Source organism: Lampetra fluviatilis, chromosome 3 (genome assembly GCF_964198595.1).
Source record: "Lampetra fluviatilis chromosome 3, kcLamFluv1.1, whole genome shotgun sequence".
In the NCBI taxonomy this organism is placed as follows: Eukaryota; Metazoa; Chordata; class Hyperoartia; order Petromyzontiformes; family Petromyzontidae; genus Lampetra; species Lampetra fluviatilis.
In genome coordinates this window covers 24,741,812-24,762,832 of record NC_136277.1, presented here as the reverse complement: position 1 = coordinate 24,762,832, position 21,021 = coordinate 24,741,812, and the positions used below count along the sequence as shown (strand labels likewise).

The 21,021-nt window shown below is 43.8% G+C and overlaps 1 protein-coding gene across 1 annotated transcript in view; it reads right to left on the bottom strand.

Moving 5' to 3' along the window:
• The window catches only part of LOC144955698 (ras GTPase-activating-like protein IQGAP1), a 110,879-nt gene extending 92,275 nt beyond the window's left edge, over window positions 1-18,604 (bottom strand). The window contains exons 1-7 of the mRNA XM_078885849.1: window positions 18,472-18,604; window positions 13,725-13,824; window positions 7,629-7,785; window positions 4,978-5,055; window positions 3,748-3,824; window positions 1,314-1,381; window positions 133-246 (exon numbers count right to left, since the gene is read on the bottom strand). Of these exons, the coding sequence (XP_078741975.1) occupies window positions 133-246; window positions 1,314-1,381; window positions 3,748-3,824; window positions 4,978-5,055; window positions 7,629-7,785; window positions 13,725-13,824; window positions 18,472-18,520 (643 nt within the window). The 5' untranslated portion in view covers window positions 18,521-18,604. The remainder of the gene's footprint in view (window positions 1-132; window positions 247-1,313; window positions 1,382-3,747; window positions 3,825-4,977; window positions 5,056-7,628; window positions 7,786-13,724; window positions 13,825-18,471) is intronic.
• Between the last annotated feature and the right edge of the window lie 2,417 nt (window positions 18,605-21,021).

Sequence of the window (21,021 nt, the reverse complement as noted above, 5' to 3'; positions counted from 1 at the left end):
CTGTGTGACGAGGGGGGGGGGGGTCAAAAATCGTACAAAATCGCGTGGCGTCATTTATGGACGGCCCCTAACGCCAATTCTCCGCAAACTAAACCGGGGTCCCCCCCCAACCCCACAGCCTTCCCCTCTTACATGCAGCTTCATCCACGGAGAGCTCACTGGCCAGGATCCCGCCGATTTTGCTGAACGCCGGCATCTGAATCCCGTACTTCTCCAGCTCCTTGCGCATGTTGTCAATCTCCTCCTCTGACGGGGGGTGGAGAGAAGTCAAGGACACCCATCATCACGCCGCCTTGCTGCAACAGTAAAGCCACGAGCGGTGGCACGTCAATTTACGGCAGAAACAAGGAGATGCATTGCTAGCTTGTCCTAGTGTCAATGTTGTTTATTTTCACTTGAGACTCTTTCTCCATGATTGTCATTAATATTGTCATAAAATGGTCACATGTCGCTTCCACTCCTGATGTAACGCGTGTGGTGGCCTTCACTCAGCAGTGGAGGGAAAATGACCGTCGATGTGAGATTTAGGTGACGGGAAGATGTAATTTTTATGTATTTGCGCTGTGTGACATGTTTGGTCGTGGAGCAGTGGTAGTTCGTTCACTGTGCTTTGAATCTGGCGACCTGAGTTCAATTCTCTGCCATGGCCAACACTCGTGACCAGTGACATCTGAACTGATCTTGGCCCTCTCTTCACCAATCTGCACTGACCAGTGTGGTGATGCGCGGTCAAACAACGCCTATGGTCAACACAATAGGGAGGCATTCATCCAGCAGTGGATTGACCAAGGGCTGTGAATGTGCACTGCTACTATAGCTACCCGGTGGCCATGTTCTATTCTGGACATTGTGACAAAGAGCTTTGGAGCTCAAAGATTCCGCTTCTGAATAGCTGATCTAGCCCAAGGATTCATACTTATATTCGTCGTGTTCAGCATGGTAGGGTGGGGGGTGGGTTGTAAATACTGTATTATTTTTGACAATAAAGGGATTATGAGAACATCATCTGTTACGACCGTTTGTGAGTTGTGCAATATTTCTTCAGGACCCTGTACTCTGCAATGTTTTTGTTTTGTTGTCATTGTAGTGCTCACGCGCCATGGATATCCCTCGTAAAATAGCCGTACAACTGACTAAACAGGATCATGTGTAACAAATAAAGGGAACTTACACTTTGTGTATCGTGAACATCTGCGAATCAGTGTGGTTAAGTCACAGCGGGTAGAAACGCGTTTTAGAAGACCCATACGTCGCTCAATCCAAATGGAAGAAAACCGTAGCAATTAAAAAGCAAAACCAGCAAGCAAACCAACCTGTGAAATTGACTTTTCCAAAGAGGTCCTGAATCTGCGGAGCCAGCCCCAGCTTAAAGAGATACAAACTGAGAGAGAAACAGAGGCACGTTGAGTGAATCGTGTCATTTCCATGCGCTTCGCTATCTGCGCTGCACAACGATCAAAGTAGCAGCAATGCTGCATAAAAAAGTATGTATACAACAAATGCCATATTGCATGTATGTATATGTATGTTGAACCTCTTTCACACCGTACGTAGTCAACCGTGCTAATCGGAGGTGCGGGGGGAAGGACAACAAACTAAATACAAAAAGCAGTTCGAAAGAAATTAGTTTCAACTGTAATTTAAAAGTGTGTAGCTCCAGTGGCTTCATAATGTCAGAAGGAAAAGAGTTCCAGACGGCTGCAGAAGCACATCTGAAAGCGCTCGATGCAGTGACCATCTATGAATCCACTTCTGTAGGCCGACAATTACTGAATGTAAGTGTTCAGCGGGCAATTTATCTAATTAAACCTATTCATTGGCTTTTTTAGGGATGTTTCCAGGAACTTCCTTTAAACATTCACTTGCCAAACCAACATCATTTGTGCAGGGCTCAAAACTCCAGATGGGCCCAGTAGAATAGTATTGCTTTTATTACTCTTACTAATTTCTGTAAGGGGAGGGGGGTGGGAGAGAGGTGGGAATCAGATACATTGCTCATACCCAGCCCTGCCTATACCAAGTGTAGTGTTGCGCAGCCCTTCAAATGACAACGCCACACTTGTAAGGCTACCTGCCATAGTTTAACATAGTGACGAATAATATTGCAAATTTTGGTGATATCCTGATGATTTTATTATACACTGGATTTGCTGAGTCTGACATAATTGAGGCAGTAGTCAGAGCAATCAGTCCTGGTCTAAATTTGAGGGACACGCTAAAAATAAAAACTCATTTGACTATTTACAAGTTCAAAAAACATTTTAAAGGGACACTATAGAGGAGAAAACACATTTGATCTCTATCAGAAGTTGATGAATATCTCTCAGGAGCCAAGAGAAACTGCACAAAACTTTTTGTTTCGAGCAATCAAATTAAAGGACGAACTATTATTTGCATCTAAAGAAAAAGGAGCTGAAGACCAGTACAATCCAGATTTGGAATGCAGGAAGTTCCTGACATCGATTGAATTGAATAAACAGTGTTAGGGTTAGAGAATTACAAATATAAACTACAGTACATCATCCTTTACAGTGCACAGTGCTAAAACCCCTCCTATTGAATATATCACAAACTAAAAATTCAAAGCCAAGCTTGAAGTCTAGAACAAGTCTAGAACATTTCTATAACAATCAAAAACAACCTTTGGGTCCTTTACCTTTAAAATTCAACAGCACGTGGTGTCACACACAGCAATCCTCAACCGAGTCGCCATTAACCACGTGACTGTTGTACAAGTCCGGTTAATCAATAACCCTGACAGCCACCCACAGGCCCAACTCAGTCATCGCATGCTGGTGTACACACGTGCTTTGATGTACTGCACAGCACATAAGGACTTTCACAGAACCACACTTTACTCCCTTGCTGCACGAGGAAATAATTAAAAGAGTGGTCCATTCCTAATGTGCCACACAAGGTTGATGCATTTTAAAAATATGCTAGCTTAACTACAATCATACAACCTAAAAGGATTGATGAAATATCATATTGAGAAAAAGATATCTACAATTTTATTCACGTACAAATATAATAAGAACTTTTTTTTTAAAATTACTAAGCAGGATTGTACTCGGATCGTGTCAATATCCGTTGTGGAATAATACTGATAATACTTTCCTTAAAGTTTTTTGTAACTTTATTGCCTTTTTCCCAATTGTATTCCAATTCTCCTTATCAGTGTCATGAGATTAAGAAATGTCTGGTCGGAACGGTAGACCAGTACCCGCTTCATCACTGCATGTTCGATAATGGCCTCTGGAAGGTGATAGCACAGAACCATGTTACATTCCTAATACATTTGTTTATTACCCAAAATGCATCTGTTAATTACCATAGAAGTGGGGAAGGTGAAGATACTGGTTAGGGCACTGACCTATGATCTCAACAATCCCGGTTCAATTTGATCTTGGCCACGTCTAAACCAACTCAGCCTAAAATGAATACCAACCACGACGTCTAAACAGTATCTGAGGATACATAAGCAGTCGGGTGTGGTGTCGACCACCCCACCCCTTCCTTGACGTGTCGGCTTTAAAAATGCGCTCGCAAACAGCACTCTCCATTGCAGTAGACGCCAGCGAAGTTTTGATCTTTCTCTTTGTGTGTATAAGCGTTGTGAACACAAGATGAACCAAGGAAAAAGGGAAGAAGTGCTCGGTGTTGTGACATGACACAGCCATCTGTTGTGGACAGTATTGCCAAACTTGGGGGGAGGAGGGGAGTGAGTTTCCTGTTTGTAGCCATTACCTAAGAGCATGGATGCAGTAGATTGTCTTCGGCATGTTCTTGCGGTCGTAGATGTCCGTCGTTTCAGGGTAGAATATCTGCATGAACAATCAAAGATGCACCTGATTTACAAGAATTATTTACGTCCGTTTACAAAAACAATTGCCGTGATTATAAATGTTTTTTTAAACGATCTGTTGTTTGATCGCCGCACAACCAAAACGAAAAAGATATGTTCTGCAACAAGCATTTGCCATTCATGACACATTTACATCCGCGACATATGTTTGCAAGTCTTTCAGGAAGAATGCGTGCAGAGATTAAGAAAAATAAAAAAACGTAGCCAATTGTTTTAAAGGATTTAAGAAACGTTCCCATTGTTGCAACACGAAAAAATGAATAGCAAGCATTAATAAACACATCTGCTAATTTTCGATTTAAAGCTTTCGTGACTGCAGGGATTCATCTTCTTGGTTCTTTCGGTAAAGTCACGTAGAAGGGAAGTAATAAAATAATAAAAATAAAACATAATAAAATAATTCTCACGACGTTTCGGCTGCTTGCGTTGTCCGATGTGGAAAGTTAGCATTTGTCCAGCTCATAAAGGGGTGGAATTTTGTTATTCTTTGACTGAGAAAAAGTTTTTTGGTGCCAATAAAAATTTCTGGAAAGCCTAAGAAAGAGTTCATTACAACTCCTTTCCAATTATGGTATACTCCTCAGCTGGCAGAGTCAATAATGTTCCACAAGCAGAAATCGTGTGATCACGCTCACTCACACGGAATTGATCCACGTCTTCTTTTTAGGGGTGTTTTAAGTGGCAACTTGTTTCGAAAGCTGAATAAGTTATATACCATCCAGCATAGAGAAGCGTTTAAGATTTGGTGTTTTAGGATGATAAGAATAAGATGGATAAGAAAAACTGATGAACAAAAAAGTGTTAAAATAATAGAATTCCAAAAAATGGTGACGGTGTTTGTCATACAGAGGAAGATTACATCTTGTGGACATGCAGGGTGAGGATCACAGGGCGCCCTATTGCCGGGCCTCAGAAGGTCAAGAGGAAGACAAAGACGGATGTGGCAGTGGGACGACATTGACAAGTGACTCCAGCTGAGCGTGAAGAACATCACGATAATTTATTGCGAGAGGAAATTCTTCCGTATGTTGCCCATCGACTCCCAAATCCTGGAGCTGACACCGATGAATGAATGGATTTGTGGACAACATCGGGGGCTTGTCCTTGCATACCTTGGGTAGCCCAATGGCAACCATGGCAATTAGCCAGTGGTTGATGTTGTCGGTGTGCCGAAAGTGCAGACCCATCGCCTAGGAGACACATAAATGTTTCACGTTGAATCATTGTAAAAATAATATTCGCAGAGTGTCACCGAGGTGTACAATGTTCACTAGTAAAATTCACACTTCCTCAAGATTCTTCATTGCAAACAAACACCATGTAATGCAATGCTTGCCCATTTGGATTTTATATAGCATTTTCATGCGACCACATCTTGAGACGATGTACATCAACAGTGGGCTTAATTGGTCATTCATAATAGGCAGAGGCAAAAAAAGGATATCCTTGAGGCTGGCTGCAATTGAATAGTCCACATAACGTTTAAAATCACCCTGATAAGTGTGATTGTCAAAATCCATCCGTACCTTTATGTAAGTAGATTACAAAATGTCCATCCCATTTTATTTTTCCATCTCAATTTGTCATGAGATGAAACCTGATCTTTCAAACTGTCACGTTGGTAGAATTATTGAAGATGTGACCAAAAAAAAATGACAAGCAATTGCCATTTTGTGACATACATTACTTTTCCCCAGGCATCACGATCCTTTTTAGTAAAAAAAATGCTCTTAATTTCTCTGAAAGCGAGACGTGTGTGGTATAATGAAGCTGTCTTGTGTAAAGGTATTACATCAGGCAAGAGACGTTGTCTTTGCCGAGCCAAACACATTTTAATGGTCCCACTGAGCATGCACTAATATTGTAAACATGTAAATGCTCATAAATGAGAGTGACTAGCAACCACAGGCAGACTTAGTCATCATTAACATAAGAAACCCAGCCTCGTTTTCGACGGAATTATAGGGGGAGGGGAAGAAAAAGGTGAGAATCACTGACCTACTTGAGTCGATTTTTTATTTATCATATTATATGCAGCATATACAATCATAATATTTGACATTTCTTTGTCAATCCACGGCTGAAGGCCTTTGAATAACCATTTTACAGATTACAACAAAGCCCTTTGCAACCAAGACCATTAAGTCAGCCAGAAAATGTACATGTATTCTTTATTTTCAACGTTTTTTTACGGGATTTGTGGCACATTGGCTAGCACACTGCACGGTTAAATTCAAAATCATGAAACCTACGACACAAAGCCTAGGTGCGTAAGGGCCATTTGTGTCCTTGGGTTGTGTGTTCCTCTCAGTGAAACGTCTGCCTTTTATAGCACAGAAAAAGAGTGAGCTCAAGCCGCCAATCCGTGTGGGTGACACCCGGCTGCGGGGATTTTAAATGCGTTTGGGCAGATCATCACCATCGCCGCTCTCTGCACGATGCGCACATCTCCATTGCGGGCTCTGGCCTCTCACATCGGGCATCTTCAGGCGAAAACAGCGCACGCAATTACATCATCACGCGAGTAATTTCCCACCAGGGAACTGCCATTCAAACGTCAAGGTGATGATGCCAATGGGAGCAAAGCCCCCGTGCCACATCTAATTTCATTGCCCATTTCGCTGCACTTTGCTGCATAATAGCGGGAAAGTGCCTGTCATCCCTATAATTTATTTTTAAGAATCCCACCAAGTTGAGATCTCCCACAAAATACAGGAATGAGTATTTTTAAATTCGCGATTAGTTTTTTTTTATGTGTGCCTTGCAATTGAACGATAATGTTTTCACCTTTTTAGCCTCATTACATGACATTGGTATGGGATCATGTTTTGTCAAATGTTGAAAATCTTCTCTCATCGGCAGACAACGATAAATAGCATCCATCTAACCATGCTCTCAGAGTAAATCTACATACATGGCTGTCAGTTACAGCAGAAACAACTTTATGCATTGTAATCTCGTATTTTCATGCCAAAATGTTTATGGTTTTTATGTTCACTGCAAATACACCGACATTATCAACATTACTTCATTTATAAAACAGTGATCTATTTACTTGATAATGCCACAACTGATGTAACAAGTGAGGAGGGCTTCGCCCTGCAGTGGATATAAAATAATTGATGATAATAATGAGATGGGATTAGGATTAGATAAGACATGATGTAATAATGATAGGTCAAGTGGTAGAATGATGGCGCGGTAATCAGTGCACTGCACTCTTAACCCAATAACTTTCATTTGATTCCACGCCACTGCTAACTTCAGTGGTGAGTGAGTTCTGAACCAGTCCTGGGCCTCCCCTTGACCAAGCCACGCTATTGGGGTAGCGAAGTATGGTCAAACGACCCGCATGGCTGACATAGCATGGCAAGACCTTCTTTCCTCTACAGATTAATGAGGGGATTCAATTTTTTTTCATCATGATTTTTTTTTTAATTCTTATTAATAATTATAAATAATTAACATCCCTTTTTGAAGAGCAATGTCCACTTTGGCAGGATGAATGAACATTTCTAGCTACTGTTGGATCGATCATGTTGTGTGTATGTATGTTGAACTTCTTTCGCACCATTCGTAGCCAACCGTGCTAATCAGAGGTGCAAGGGAAGTGTTGTATATATGCCAACAGAAGGACAACAAACTAAACACACATGTCAATTCTAAAGAAATGAGTTTTCAATCGAAATGTAAAAGTGCACAGCTCCAGTGACTTCCTAATATTGGACGGAAGGATATTCCAGACGGAACGTGTTCAGGGCACCTTGTATCGCGTCTGCTCCCTGTCGTAGATCTTCTTCAGGGACACTTTCCCCGGCATGAAGAAGTGTCCCAGCTTGGCGAGGATGACCCCATTCCTCAGGCTCTCCTCCAACTCTGTGGTGGGGGGCAGCTCCTCCACAATGCAGGCCTCCAGCCAGCTACCGGTCAAACAATACGGACAAACCGTCACGAAGGCGTTCTGCGTTACAGACTTCCAAACGGTAGCGGAAGATATCGAGTGTGTAGGCGGTGCGGCTGCACTGGGGCCCACGGGCCAGAGCGGCCCAGGCACCGGGCTACAAAGAGGATGGAAATTGGGCAGGTTGTCTTATTTCTATTTCGTGCACCAGGACCCTTGCCAACCATGCTATGCCACTGGTTCAAGCCGCCCGTGCTGTTAACTCACTCACTGCCCCTGTTCAAATCCAGGTTCAGCAGCTTCCTTTTTTCTCTCTCTCCATGTGACTGACTGCCCCTTGTTCTCCAAAAAGTAAATGTGCCCGCTTGTTTGTGTACAGCGTCTTGAGATGCAGTTGCATTTAGACGCAATTATAAATCCATATTTATTTGTATTGTAACATTGTATGACTGGCCACATGGCTCAGCGGTAAAGGGAGTGGCTCTCAATCAGAATGTTACGAGTTCACTTTCTGATTGGGGGTTGATGCAGCCCATCATCCCTCTCAGTTTGATCAACCGCATTGTTGGGAAGTAAAAAAGTGATTGTGCTAATGATAGACTCATTCCTGCCATAAAAGTTTGGAATTTCCACCAGTAGCTTAGGGCTGTAAACAGGAAACGAGCAGTCTTCGTGCTCATTTGACTTTTAAAAATCACTTTGACTTTCTTTGAATATTGTATACAGCAGGCATCCAATAAACCGTGATTCCCTATAATTATGGATTATTGGCAGTTCACAATTTGCAACCTTGTAACCTCATTATCCGCAAATTTATCATACATTAAAATACCCGCTAGTCACATGCCGTGCTTCTCCAGTAATCCACAAACTTTTCAGAAATGGATCGAGTCACATGGCTCTTTCCTCCCATAATCCCTGGCAACACCACGTCGGCACAAAATACATTTAAGAAGTTATTTGATCTAACCTCTGCAGTGCTCCGCGGATTGCAGGATCCACGATATGATTGCCCCACCATGTCAACGCGGATTATTGTATTTTTGCTGTCAATACAAAAATGAGCTTCCAGGTACTAAAAATTTAGCAGCAGCAGCATTTGAATATATTCTTTGGGTCTTTCGGTAAAGTCACGTAGATAGGTTGAAAGAAAATAACAAACCTATGTACGTGACTTTACCAAAAGACCCAAAGAATATGAATTCCTGCAGTCACGAAAGCTTTGGAATATGTTTGCACGTTTGAAATATGTTTATTAACACGCTGACATTTTCACAAATACTGCAAAATGCAGCACTTTCCGTGGTAACTTTATAGCTCCGATGAGGTGTTTTTTCATGCTTTTTAAGAGTTTAAATAAACTATGACATGGCATGTGATTTATCACCCACGGTGACAACAGTCTGTGTAATTTTGAAAATGTTTATCCCAAAGGAACTACAAGCACCATCACAGACGACACCGCACTAAATGCGACGATCTTACTCGACAGAGGGGGGAAAAAAACATGCCCATATTTAGTAACATTGAAATTCTGTCCATTTCCTTCCAGCGTGTTAAATCGTTGAAAATGTTGACGACTTGCGAATTTCTGGTAAGACGCAACCGCCGGTAGCGGAACGTTCGCACGGTGGAGAATGTCTTTCGGTCTGACTCGTGGCATTGGCGAGAAAAGTGAGCAATGCACGGCAGTGCCGGCATTGCTGGCAGACACCGGGGGGTCGAGGGGGCCTCAAAGCGATGCTATCGACAGCATATTCACACCACAGAGACACCATCCCCTCCGCCACCGCCACACCCCGCGTGACAACTCTTCCCAGTTGCTGCTGCTGCTGCTGTGCATTCGTTTGGAGAATTAGATATTTTTTTCAAATGCACACACACTCGCACACACGCAAACAGCACAAACCGTCGTACGCGTTTCAGCTCAAAAGCTACGCGTGCTGTAAGCACAGCGGATAGCCAGCGAGTACAGTTTGACTAGTTCTGCATCTGCGGTGGTGGATCTTATCGGGCATCCGAAACCACTGGAGCCACTCACTTCCCCCGTCAGCGTGCTGCGCTAAGCCTGCTTCCTGCAGCGCTGATTAAGCTTTTGGAACGGTGGAACCTGGGGCGGCACAAGCATGATTTCGACACAGAATAAAAATGAGAAGAAAACTGAAGAGTCATGGGTGACATGACCCGAAACTCTAGCGACTCGAGAGAGAGAGAGTTGCCTCGCAGAGTTTCCACGCGTTCGGCTTCGTTTGTTTGACCGTGGCATTGTCAACGCAACAAATTCAGCCCTGACAACGTGATGATGATGATGTCTCCATTTCCTGCCACAATCTTGCAACGGGAAGGGTAAAAAAAATGTGTCTTGATGTGCATTTCTATGAGACACGGACATATAATAAAGCAAAAGGATTTATTTCGGTTCAATTGTATTGATCGCAGAGATGATGGGTACATTTCACCAACCACTGTTATTTTTGCTGCGCATACGCCTGCACTTCGTATTTTGGGAGATAAAAACTTACTGAATGATATGTAATAATTACTTACATTTACCAGGACCGGTTCATATATCACTCGCCATTGATGTTAGACGTAGCCAGGAATCGAACGCAGGTAGCTGAGTTCATGGTGCACTGTTCCACCACAAATCGAATGATAATACAGTTTTATAATAAATTGCACTGAAAAATACAGAATTGTCCACACATTCAAATTAGCTCTTGGCGACATCTCTCCATTGGGAATTCTGAAGCAGTGGTGGAATTCTTCATTCCTATGGTGGGGTCGGTCCAGAATCCCCGCGGTTTAGCGCGGTTGTCACCTCCAATTATCACGGTTCGCTATGTACGGTGTTAAAAAAGTTCAACATGAATTGCATAGATCAAAAGGTATAGATTTTTTATCATTTCACAAAACAGGAAAAAAATGTGGCACGAGTTTGACCCTGATCTGCAGTTGAGCTTACAATTCCATGATTAGGAGGGCTGGCTGCTGCTCTAGCAAGGTGGCTCCTGATTATATTCCAGCCATGAATGCTGTGACGTGGACTTTTAGAATGGAGGCGTTAATCGCAACTGACAAGTCCCTTCCCTTTTAACACACCGGTCATTCTGAAACATTCCATAACGCCCAGAAAAAATTTCTGCATTAATAAATAAAAAAATGTATATTTCAGGGAGGCACCGATTTCTCCACATTAAAATCGTTATTCGACAATTAGCGTACCGGCCTTCCAGACTAACGCTATCCAGATACAGTGTATTTGTTTTAGAAAGCAAACTCTGGCCCAGTTTCAAGCTTCTGGATCTCATCAGCTTCTTAAATAACCGATAAGTCCGGAAGACTCGCAGGCTGATATACTAAAGAAACATTTACATGTTCGCGTGGAGAAACAGACGTGTGTCTATATTTTACTACTACCCATAATCCTCCACAACAGCACGTAACGAGCATTTTTCAGCAATGATAAATTACGCCTGTTTATCCAGTATAGCTCATTCGAGTTTGTTTCAAAGGCAATTTTACCACGTTTTCTGAACTGGTACAAGCATTACATTTATATACAGGTGTTAAAATGATCATACATCTCCTTATTAGGAAGAAAAAAAACAAGGCAATGAGATCACCTTCTAATCAGCATTTCACAATTTCCTCTTTTTATTTGTTTTCAATAATGACGCGGTTACTATTAAACCAGCCAAGTAGCTCCCTGGTAGATCGAGCGGCTCGCAATCGGAAGGGTGCGAGTTCAACTCCTGATCGGGGATTCACTCAGCCCATCATCCCTCCAGGACCGGTTAAATAAGTATCACTCTATAGGGAAGTCAACAGTCATTGAAATGCAGAATGTCCGCTTCAATGCTCATTTGGGCAGGAAATCACTTTGACTATTAGGATCAAAATCAAGTAATGTATATTATTTGCTCATGAGATGGCCACATTTAATTCACAAAAGATGCAGTTACTGGCCTTATGAGGGACATCAATTCCGTTGTGCTTATATAATTGACCATTAAACCCGCTGAAATCCTTGAGCAATAGATAATAAACATGAGTGTCAATAGCTTAGCATGAAAGTCACAACAGCAGATTCAGATTATGTATCCTCTCAGGAACATGGGATTAAATTCGATGTAAGTTTCACATGAATCCAAATTTTCACTTAATACCAATACTATGGGGATGTGAGGGCATAATCATACGAATACAGTGCAGTGTTATAATTTTTACTTCCGATAGTCTTCCCAGAATGTGTTGCTCATCGTGTAGCAACAGAGTGGAATAATTACATAAAGACGGTCCACCATTTTATGCTATCGAGGAAGCATGTGGTCTGTTGCAGATATAATGCACTTCATTAATTCGACTACTTCATTCAGCGGTTGCTCTATTCTGAAGTGGCCAAGAAAATGACAGCAACTAAGGGCAACATAACTTCCTGCCACTCCTTCTTACACATATGCCAACGCCTTCCTTCTTGGAATTACTTTCCAATCAGCAACTCCCTCTTAACTGCAAGAGGTTGCACCAAAACACCACGCCTCCTCCGATGATACAGTGCAACTCTCAAATCTTCAATACATTAAAATCGTGCATGAGTAAAGGTAGACCAACGATCCCTACCAGTCTGGCCGGCCTTTGTGGGAGGATAGAGAAACATAGGCTTTGCATTTCCCACCCCAAAAGGTAAGCGTTTTGCTTGTGGTGGTGTAACTGCTGAGCGGTAGTGTAGAAGTTAACATGCTGCGCTACAAACCCAGCGACCCAAATTCGATTCCCGCTCACCGCCAACATCGCTAACGATTAACTGAACCGGTCTTGGGCCTCCCCTAGGTCGACTAACCCTCAAATGAGTACCTGGTGCAGTGTTAAAAACATTGCCACTAGGGAGACAAAGACGGCCGGGCCTGGGGAAGGCCACCCACCCCCTCGTGTGCTGTGCCGGCCTTCATAGGTGCTCGCTAACAGCACTTGCCCGAACAGTCTGTTTAGGCTATTTACGAGGAATATTTGTCTTTGGTTATACAAACCACGAACTACTACAGACAACACCCAGCTTTCATGCATTGTTTTTCCTCTCTACTATCGCCTCCTGCCCCCCCCCCATCCGTTGCTTAGCTATTTAGCTCATCTCCCATGACATAGGAAATATCCCAGTCAACGAGCAACATTGGGCCAATGTAGCTCGTTTACTGGGATCGTAGCCTGGGACTACAGTAGAAGATGTCCTCCAAACTCCAGAACAGCCACATTACTCTACCTCCACGGACTTGTTGATGTTTTTATTGTTGAACATGTTACAAAAGTGTTTTTCTTTTACTACTGGCATCGGACCATGTGTGTGCTATTGCATACATTTAGATTCCTCTGTGTTTTGCTTTCATTAAATTCCCAGGACTTTTTAAGAATGCATTTTAAGCAGGTAAATAATGCAGACGATGATGTGCATCTGCTGCAAGAGATCCCCGTGATGCGAAAACAATCAAACACGGGCCCTCTTCCTATTTCACACTCATCCGCACAGACCGCTGCTTCACAAACGGCAGCTTTCACACACTCTGCTCGGTCTATCGTTCCCCACTTCTTTGTATCCTCTCCATTCAGACGCTGGCAACATGCGTGCCACGTGTATGGAAAGTGAGATCATGCGCGAGCACAAAGCCAGTGGTTATAGAACCCCTTCTGACACAAAGCCGCCTTTGCAGCCCCAAAATCTTCAACCACACCAATTCAACGGCCACCTTTGTTTCAATCGTTCGCCAAACCCACACTGAACTTGGTCAAACCACCATTGGAACCTCCTTTGCCAGTAGCAAAACATGATAATTGTTTTTTTACCTTTTTATCTGGCAACAAAACTGACACATTTTACCCTTTTATCTGGCAACAAAACTGAATTTGGTGAAACCAATTCTGCTCGGATGGCCCCCACTCCACCCCCCCGTGGGAGAACGCTACCGTTTCGCCTCCTCCAGGTGGCACAGGTACTCGTAGGCCACGTTCTGGCGCCGTCGCGCATCCATCTGCTCCGCCGTCATCCGTTCATCGTCCATGATGGCTGCAGCAAAAACAAAATGGACAAGGGTTATCAGCAACAGGCAAAGTCTCAATCGGTGTTATTATCACTCGCAAATGGCTGACGCCGACGCCAGCTTCACATCTGACAGGAGCCTCTTAATTAGGGGTGGATCTCCGAGGGCCATCCTGAAATATGATGATGCAGAGGTGTAACAGCACCCAGGGCCCACAACCCAGAGATCACTCGTTCGATGCAATCTCCTGGTGCAGTAGTTGAAACAATAAGCCAAGCATCTTAAATCCCGCTGCCTCTGTCCACCCAGTCATATAAATGGGTACACGACAGTTGATTGGTAACATGTGGGTACTCCCATCTCTTCCAAAAACTTCATCCAGCGTGGAAGAGTCGGTCAAATGCCCTCGAGAGGTGCACTGTAGAGATCCCCTTAGTGGAGGTCTTTCTGCCAGCAGTTGTGTGAGCAAGCAACTGCAGGGCTGCACCTTTTGCCCGTCAATATTCAGATGTCATAAGTGGCAATGCTGCATTGTAATTTTATCTCAATCTTAATTTTCAAAGTGTCCCCTTGCTGAAACGAGTATGAGGCTGTGCTTATCTGAATTGGCGGTCCTGATACGGTGGTGGAAATTCCACATTCCTATGTTGGGGCCAGAGCATCCATGACAACTGCTGTTGAATCCTCCATCAACTGGTCTTTACCTGGTGGTTCTCAAATATTGGTCATGGAGGGCTGGAATTAATGTGTCGCAGGAAACGATTAGATCTCTGACATGTTTTCAGGTTGTACCGAATGTTATTTAGCACGATGTCTGAAGAAGTTTTCGCCCCACATACTGGGAGCTTAATCTTCAAGAACTGAATTGTCCAGCATGTGGAATAAAACGTCGGACATTCCTACTGATAAACACGCGGTGCAACTTTTTTGCAAACACATCGAACCGTGCGGCACAACCGCCGAAATTTACACAAAGAAGCAATGCGACACAATCGGCACCTGTTGAATTGAGTGTGTGAAATGTGTACCAAATGTGTGGGACATGAGAGGTCTACACATTATTCGTACAGCCTACAATACAATGCTGAATGAGGGCCTCCTCCATCTCGTACGGGTAGTAAGGGGGTTATGTAACCATACTTCCACCGCGCTGGTCAATGCAGTTTGGTGAAGGCGGGCAGCATAGATCTCGAGGCATTAATGTACAGCACAACAATGGATATTTCCTGCACTGCCCTCTGCTGCCCACCACGTACCCGCACAGCCTATAACAATCTGTGGAAAGTGACTGCCCATTCAAGCACTACCCAGGCTCGGCTTCTGAGATCTGACAAGAACGAGGAAGGGCACTCGGCTCGCTAGGGTCATAGGCAGGCATTAATTTGTGTTATTATATAAATGCCCTCTATTTAGCCAGAAAAGTCTGAGTCTCAATTCTTATTTCAGGAGGGTCCTGCATTGGCACGTTTGGACAATTCCATTAACTCAGTGTTTGGCATGTGGGAGGAAGCCAAGTACTTGGAAAAACCCACACATACCTGGATGAAACTCTCAAAGTCCTGCACAGAAAGTTGCAAGAATATATTTTTGTAATGCCATTTCCTGGATACCTCAGTTATTCCGCAGCTAATTTGTGTGTAAGCGTACTGTATCACTGGTGCATGTACAGTATATTGAATGACAGTATTGTGCCTGAAATAGTGTGTTGCTTGTGATGGTAGGCAGCAGCTAATGTGAACTTACGACAATTTAATATCAGCAGCGACAGCCATGTTTTTGTTCAAATGCTGGATGAGGGCCTCCCAACACTGTTGCCATCCCTCTGTTCTGCAATGTCAGAATCCATCTCTCTACTGCACGTGATTGCATTCGTCGTTAGTATCACTCCTGGTAAAGCCAACTTACTTTTCTTAACGGTAAATATGACTGCAATTTGCAGTTTGTTCTCTGATTCGTGTGTTCATCTTATTGTCAGTGTATTTCCCAGGATGCATCTCTTTATACTTCTGTGAATACGTTTCTGCCTTTGTTACCTTGTTATTTGTAAGAGTCAATGTTTATGACACAAACTGTACGTAACTATAGCAATCTAGTATGCAAGATTAAAAATGTACATTTTTATGGCACATTGTTAAGATTACTTTTTATCAATAAAAATGTTTTATCATTAGCCCCGCTTTGGAGGATTCTTTGTTTTGTTCTGAAATCTCTCCTTACAGTTAATGGACATTGATTGTTATAATGACCATGGCATTAGCAAGTCTGAGGTATTTAATACTTTCGCTATTCATCGTTATGCCTTTACTCCTCCAATCCAATTTCCTGAAATTAGCCTCCAGATTAATTGTACGTAATCTTGGTGAGAGCATAACTCCTTGTCCGAGTTGTATTATTTAGCTAATTAAAACATTGCAATCTTAGTGTAGCAGTTCCTATTCACAAAATGTTTATACGGAAATGAAATACCTTCAGGACTGAATTAGGCCTCAATAATCCTTACATTCCAAAGGGGATACAAAACTGACTTGAGAATTACAGGCCCATTAGCCTCTTATCACACATATATAAAGTACTCAAGAAGATCGTATAGAAACAGAAAATCAATTGGGAGGCTAGTCAAGCAGACCAGCAAGCTAGATTTCATAGACAGTGCATGCTCTCAATCACAGTAAGGCTGCCCTCACCTTAACTGCTCAATATTAATTTCAGTTGTACTTCTACTAAGATTAGTCGAAACATTTTCGGTCCGAGGCAATTGCGCTGGACAGAATATACTATTTTAGATTTATATTTGCTTTATTGTTGTAGTGTGCTTTATTTGTTTTGCTCTTGTCGTTTTGGTGACACAGGTCATTCTTGCAAATTAGATTATCCTGGTCTCATGAGTTCTTACCTGGTTGAATAAAACAAGCTAAACACATTCTAGAAAAGAGAAATGAATGTTGATCAATATATAATCGCCAGCTTTTGTTGATTATGAAAATGCATTAGATTCAGTGGAAACTACTGCGGTTGTCCAAGTGTTCACAAAATAAGACATCGATAAAAAAATGTTTGGAAAATTGTAAAACCATTCGTAAGATTGGTACAATTAGACGACTGGAAATTTCAGAGCAGGTATACGGTGCGTTTCAGGTCAGGATCATTTCAGGTCACATGACAAGGAAAAAACCGGACTAGTGACAGAGATGACATTCTGCAAGATATTGTTAGATGACATGCATAACAAGATGTGAATGAAAATAACATTTACGGGATGACCAATAATGAATTGTACTTTAATGTGTATATAATTAACTTCAACATGACATCCAATTATTCAATACGGCATCCATGTGTGATAACAAGTGGCTTTTTTCAAAATGTAAACTCACTTCTGTATTTAAAATGTCTTGTAATGCTCGACTCCCTATGGAAATGTGTCACTTTTTTCAAGAAATGTGGATGTAAGTAGACATATCAAATACAATTTCCATGTCTTAATGCTCCAAGGGGAACCATCATAAGCATGTTTTTGAAAACTCAATGAGACTTTCTTCGGGTAAATAATTTAATAAAGTACCGTATCATCATCAGCCCTGATCTACCATCAGCTGGTTGAAGGCCATCCCAATCCATCACCATCTCTGACGGGTTTCAACAATCAAGTCTTACACTACGTGGTGTGAATCGTGCTCAAGTTAATACATTGCAACACCTGCTAAAGACAAATTACAAAGCTGCAAATATTTTAAACATTCCGGCAGACCAGTAAAATGCTACACCTACATGCTAAATGGTTTAATTGAAATTTACACTTTTTTGCAAGAAAATATGGATTTGCTAAGCTCCAAAATCAGCCACAACACCCAGCCTTCCACCCTGCCCACAAAACCCACCACTACCCACGGCTTCCAGGCCAAGGCGAGGAGGATTTCCATGGGTTTGTGGTGTTTGCTGTGAATGACGAGCGAGTGTTAAAACCCGCCACACTATGGAACTCCGACTGAAGAAGTGGGATTCAGCTCAGCAGCCACTGTCACGCCCGTATAATAGAATGAGTGTAACAGTATTGTATATGCCCACGGATGGCCATTGGTATAATCAGCATCAACATCTGCCATGATCAATCCACTGCTGGAATAAAGCCTCCCAAAGCCACCTCCATACCTCACAAAAATAAAAGCAGGGCACGATGACCATGATAATACAGGGTGTTTAAAAAGATGGACCCGATTTGAAATCGCTATATCTCTGAAATTGGGTCCATCTTTTTAAAACACCCTGAAATTTAAAGCCCTTTGACATGGCGGTTGTTCGACCATACTTGACCATGTTGGTCAGCGTTGGTTGGTGAAAGGGGTGCCCAGGTGATAGGGCATGATGGTACCATACAGCAATGTAAGGACATTCATTCTAACAGCAGGCTTTTAAAGTCTCTTTAGTCTATCAGTTCGTTCAGTAAATATGGTATCACTCCACTAAATGTAAACATGATATTCTTCATACAGAAAATTATACATGTAACCTAACGAGGTGAATGAAAACATACACAACTGTTAAGTGTCAACACATTCCACAATTATACTCACAAAAAAACAAATGAAAGTATGCAGATATTCAAAATAACATTGAGTCACAAGCAAACCAAGTGCAACATTTCAAGCGCTTTTTAAAAAAATATGTACACTTACATCCATAATATGGTTTGGCAAATCCGTCCGCGTCGTCTTGCTGTGCCATGATCTCCTTTTTGAATATTTGTTTTAGTTTTGTTCGTTGGGTAAACGTTGAGGGCCGGTGAGGCCGTTCAAAATGCGCGGCTGATCCCCGAGTCTCCCTTGCCAGTAATGCAAGCGGCTCAAAGGCGGCGCGTGTGTGCGTGCAGCCGTGGGGTGGGGAAGTGTGTGCGGTGTGTGGTGGGGCTGTGGGCACGTGTGCAAGTGTGTGCGTGTGTGGGGGGAGCGGTAGTGTAGCGGTTAGCGCACTCCGCTGCGAACCGAGTTCGATTCAACACCTCCCCTCGGTTGACTCGGCCTCAAATGAGTAGCTGGTGCGGTGTGTAAACATCGCCACTGGGGAGACAAAGGCGGTGGGGTGTGGTGCTGGCCACCCACCACCTCATGTGCCGTCCCGGCCTTCATAGGTGCCACTCGCTAACAGCACTTGCCCCAACAGTTCTGTTAAGGTTATACGGGGGATCTTTGTCTTTGTGTGTAAAAGCGCATGTGCCAGCCATCCCATTAAATGACGTTTCCATCAATTGGATTCATTCAAATAAGAAACGTGCTTCCTTTAATAGATCGAATTTTTTTTAGATATATATAAAAGGCATTGAAATTAGTATCAGATATAATTGTGTGTTTTGGTTATTGTGTTGACTGAAATAGCATAAGGCATTTCAAAAGTCATTTTTTAAAATCACGTTATGTTCATAATGAGTTAGATAATAACTGTTTAAGTTTATTTTCGTACTGGCATACGAAAAAAGCATACACACATGTCACGGTCAAAGGTCCCCATTTTATTTGTTCAAGAAACTATTAATTGCCTAACCAACTCTTCTTATAGAAATGTATTTAGTAAAATTTTGTTGGCATAATCATCCATGATCAATCCACCGCTAGATGAAGGCCTCCAGAGGCCATCACTATCCCTCACAGTCTTGCGATATAATGTGGTGCCACGGCCGCGGAGAAACTCCGCAAGCGCCGCGACTCCCCCCTGGCCCTCACCCCTGAGCACACACGCAGCGCACACACGTAGTAGTGTCCTGGCGGAGGATTGGCTGGCACAACGGGTTTTAATCCAAAGGGTCCCACGAGGGAAAGTCCCACGGTTTCCCGGTGCCAGGTGATTGGCCGACCCTCGCAGAACAAGCCACATTGCGGTGCCCTTAAATTGGCTTGCAACAGAGGTCGCAAACGGGTTTTGATTCATCTTGATTCCTTACCCGTACCCGTACCCTGCCGCACCAGGGTCGCAAACGGGTACCCGTACACGTACCCTACCCGATACCCGGCTACCCGTACCCGGCCGGGTATCGGGTAGGGTACGGGCACGGGTACCCGATTGCGACCTCTGGGATGAAGCCATGTTGCAGGCGCGAGTGGGTTGATTCTAGGAACTTGAATTGTGAGAAGAAACAAGACGTTGGGAAATGAGTGACAAACGGTGACTCACCAGTGACTCACGGCCTACCCGTACCCGGCCGCACCAGGGTCGCAAACGGGTACCCGTACCCGTACCCGGCCAGTGGGGAGGATGGGGAGGGGCTGGGTGGGGAGGGTGGGGAAGGGCTGTGCGGGGAGGGTGGGGCTGGGTGGGGGGTGGGAGGGGTGGGGCTGGGTGGGGAGGGGCTGGTCACCCCGTGGTGCCCTTATAAAACTCAATGTTTAACCTACTCACACCGGCTTGTGCCCGCCCTCACAGTCGGGCATATTTGTGGAATACACCACGCCGCCGTTGACCCTGGCCATTGACCGAGCAACCCAACGTTCCTACCAGCTCCCTCCGCAGGAATGTGTTGAGTATAGGTGCATAGACAATAGGTCGTGAAGTAACCGTCACAACGCTCCGTGTAAGGAAGGGGAAATGAGCGAGAATCACAGGTAGGCGCACAATTGGCCGTGCGGGATAACGCGACCCCGGGTTTCTGAAGTGAGGGGGATTAAAAGGGGAACCCGAGGCATTCAAGACAGGACTCTTCTTCAACAGCTTCGTCGCAAAGCCCTTCCCGCCATCCTGCCTCCTCGAGCTGCTCGCAGCATCCGTGTGATGCCAGCGAGTGCTGCTACGAGGCAGTGATAGGCGAGATTTTTTCGTCATCCTCCCTCCAACTCTCACAGCATCCGCGCGATGCCGTGAGACCAGCTGCGAGGTACGTGATAGGGCGTGTGAGTATTTGGGGACTTGCGTAGCAGTAGGCTAGGCTCTGCTCGTAGAATATTCCCTCCAGGTAGTGCGGGATTTGCGCCGTAAATAAAAGTTAGCACAGTGCATCGGTGTAGTGTCTGTGATTTGTGTGTGGAGCGACCGCGTGGGGAGACGTGCGCGTTCGCGCCGCCGTGATAGCATTAGCTGTGGTGTGTGATCGTGTTAGGATATAATCACCCGCAAGTGCGCGCACGTTCTCGCCACCGCGTTAGCGTTGACTGTGGTGTGTGCACGTGTTAGGATATAATCGCGTTCTCGCCGCCGCGCAAGCGCTGCAGCAGCTAAATATGCATTTGGATGGGCGAGCA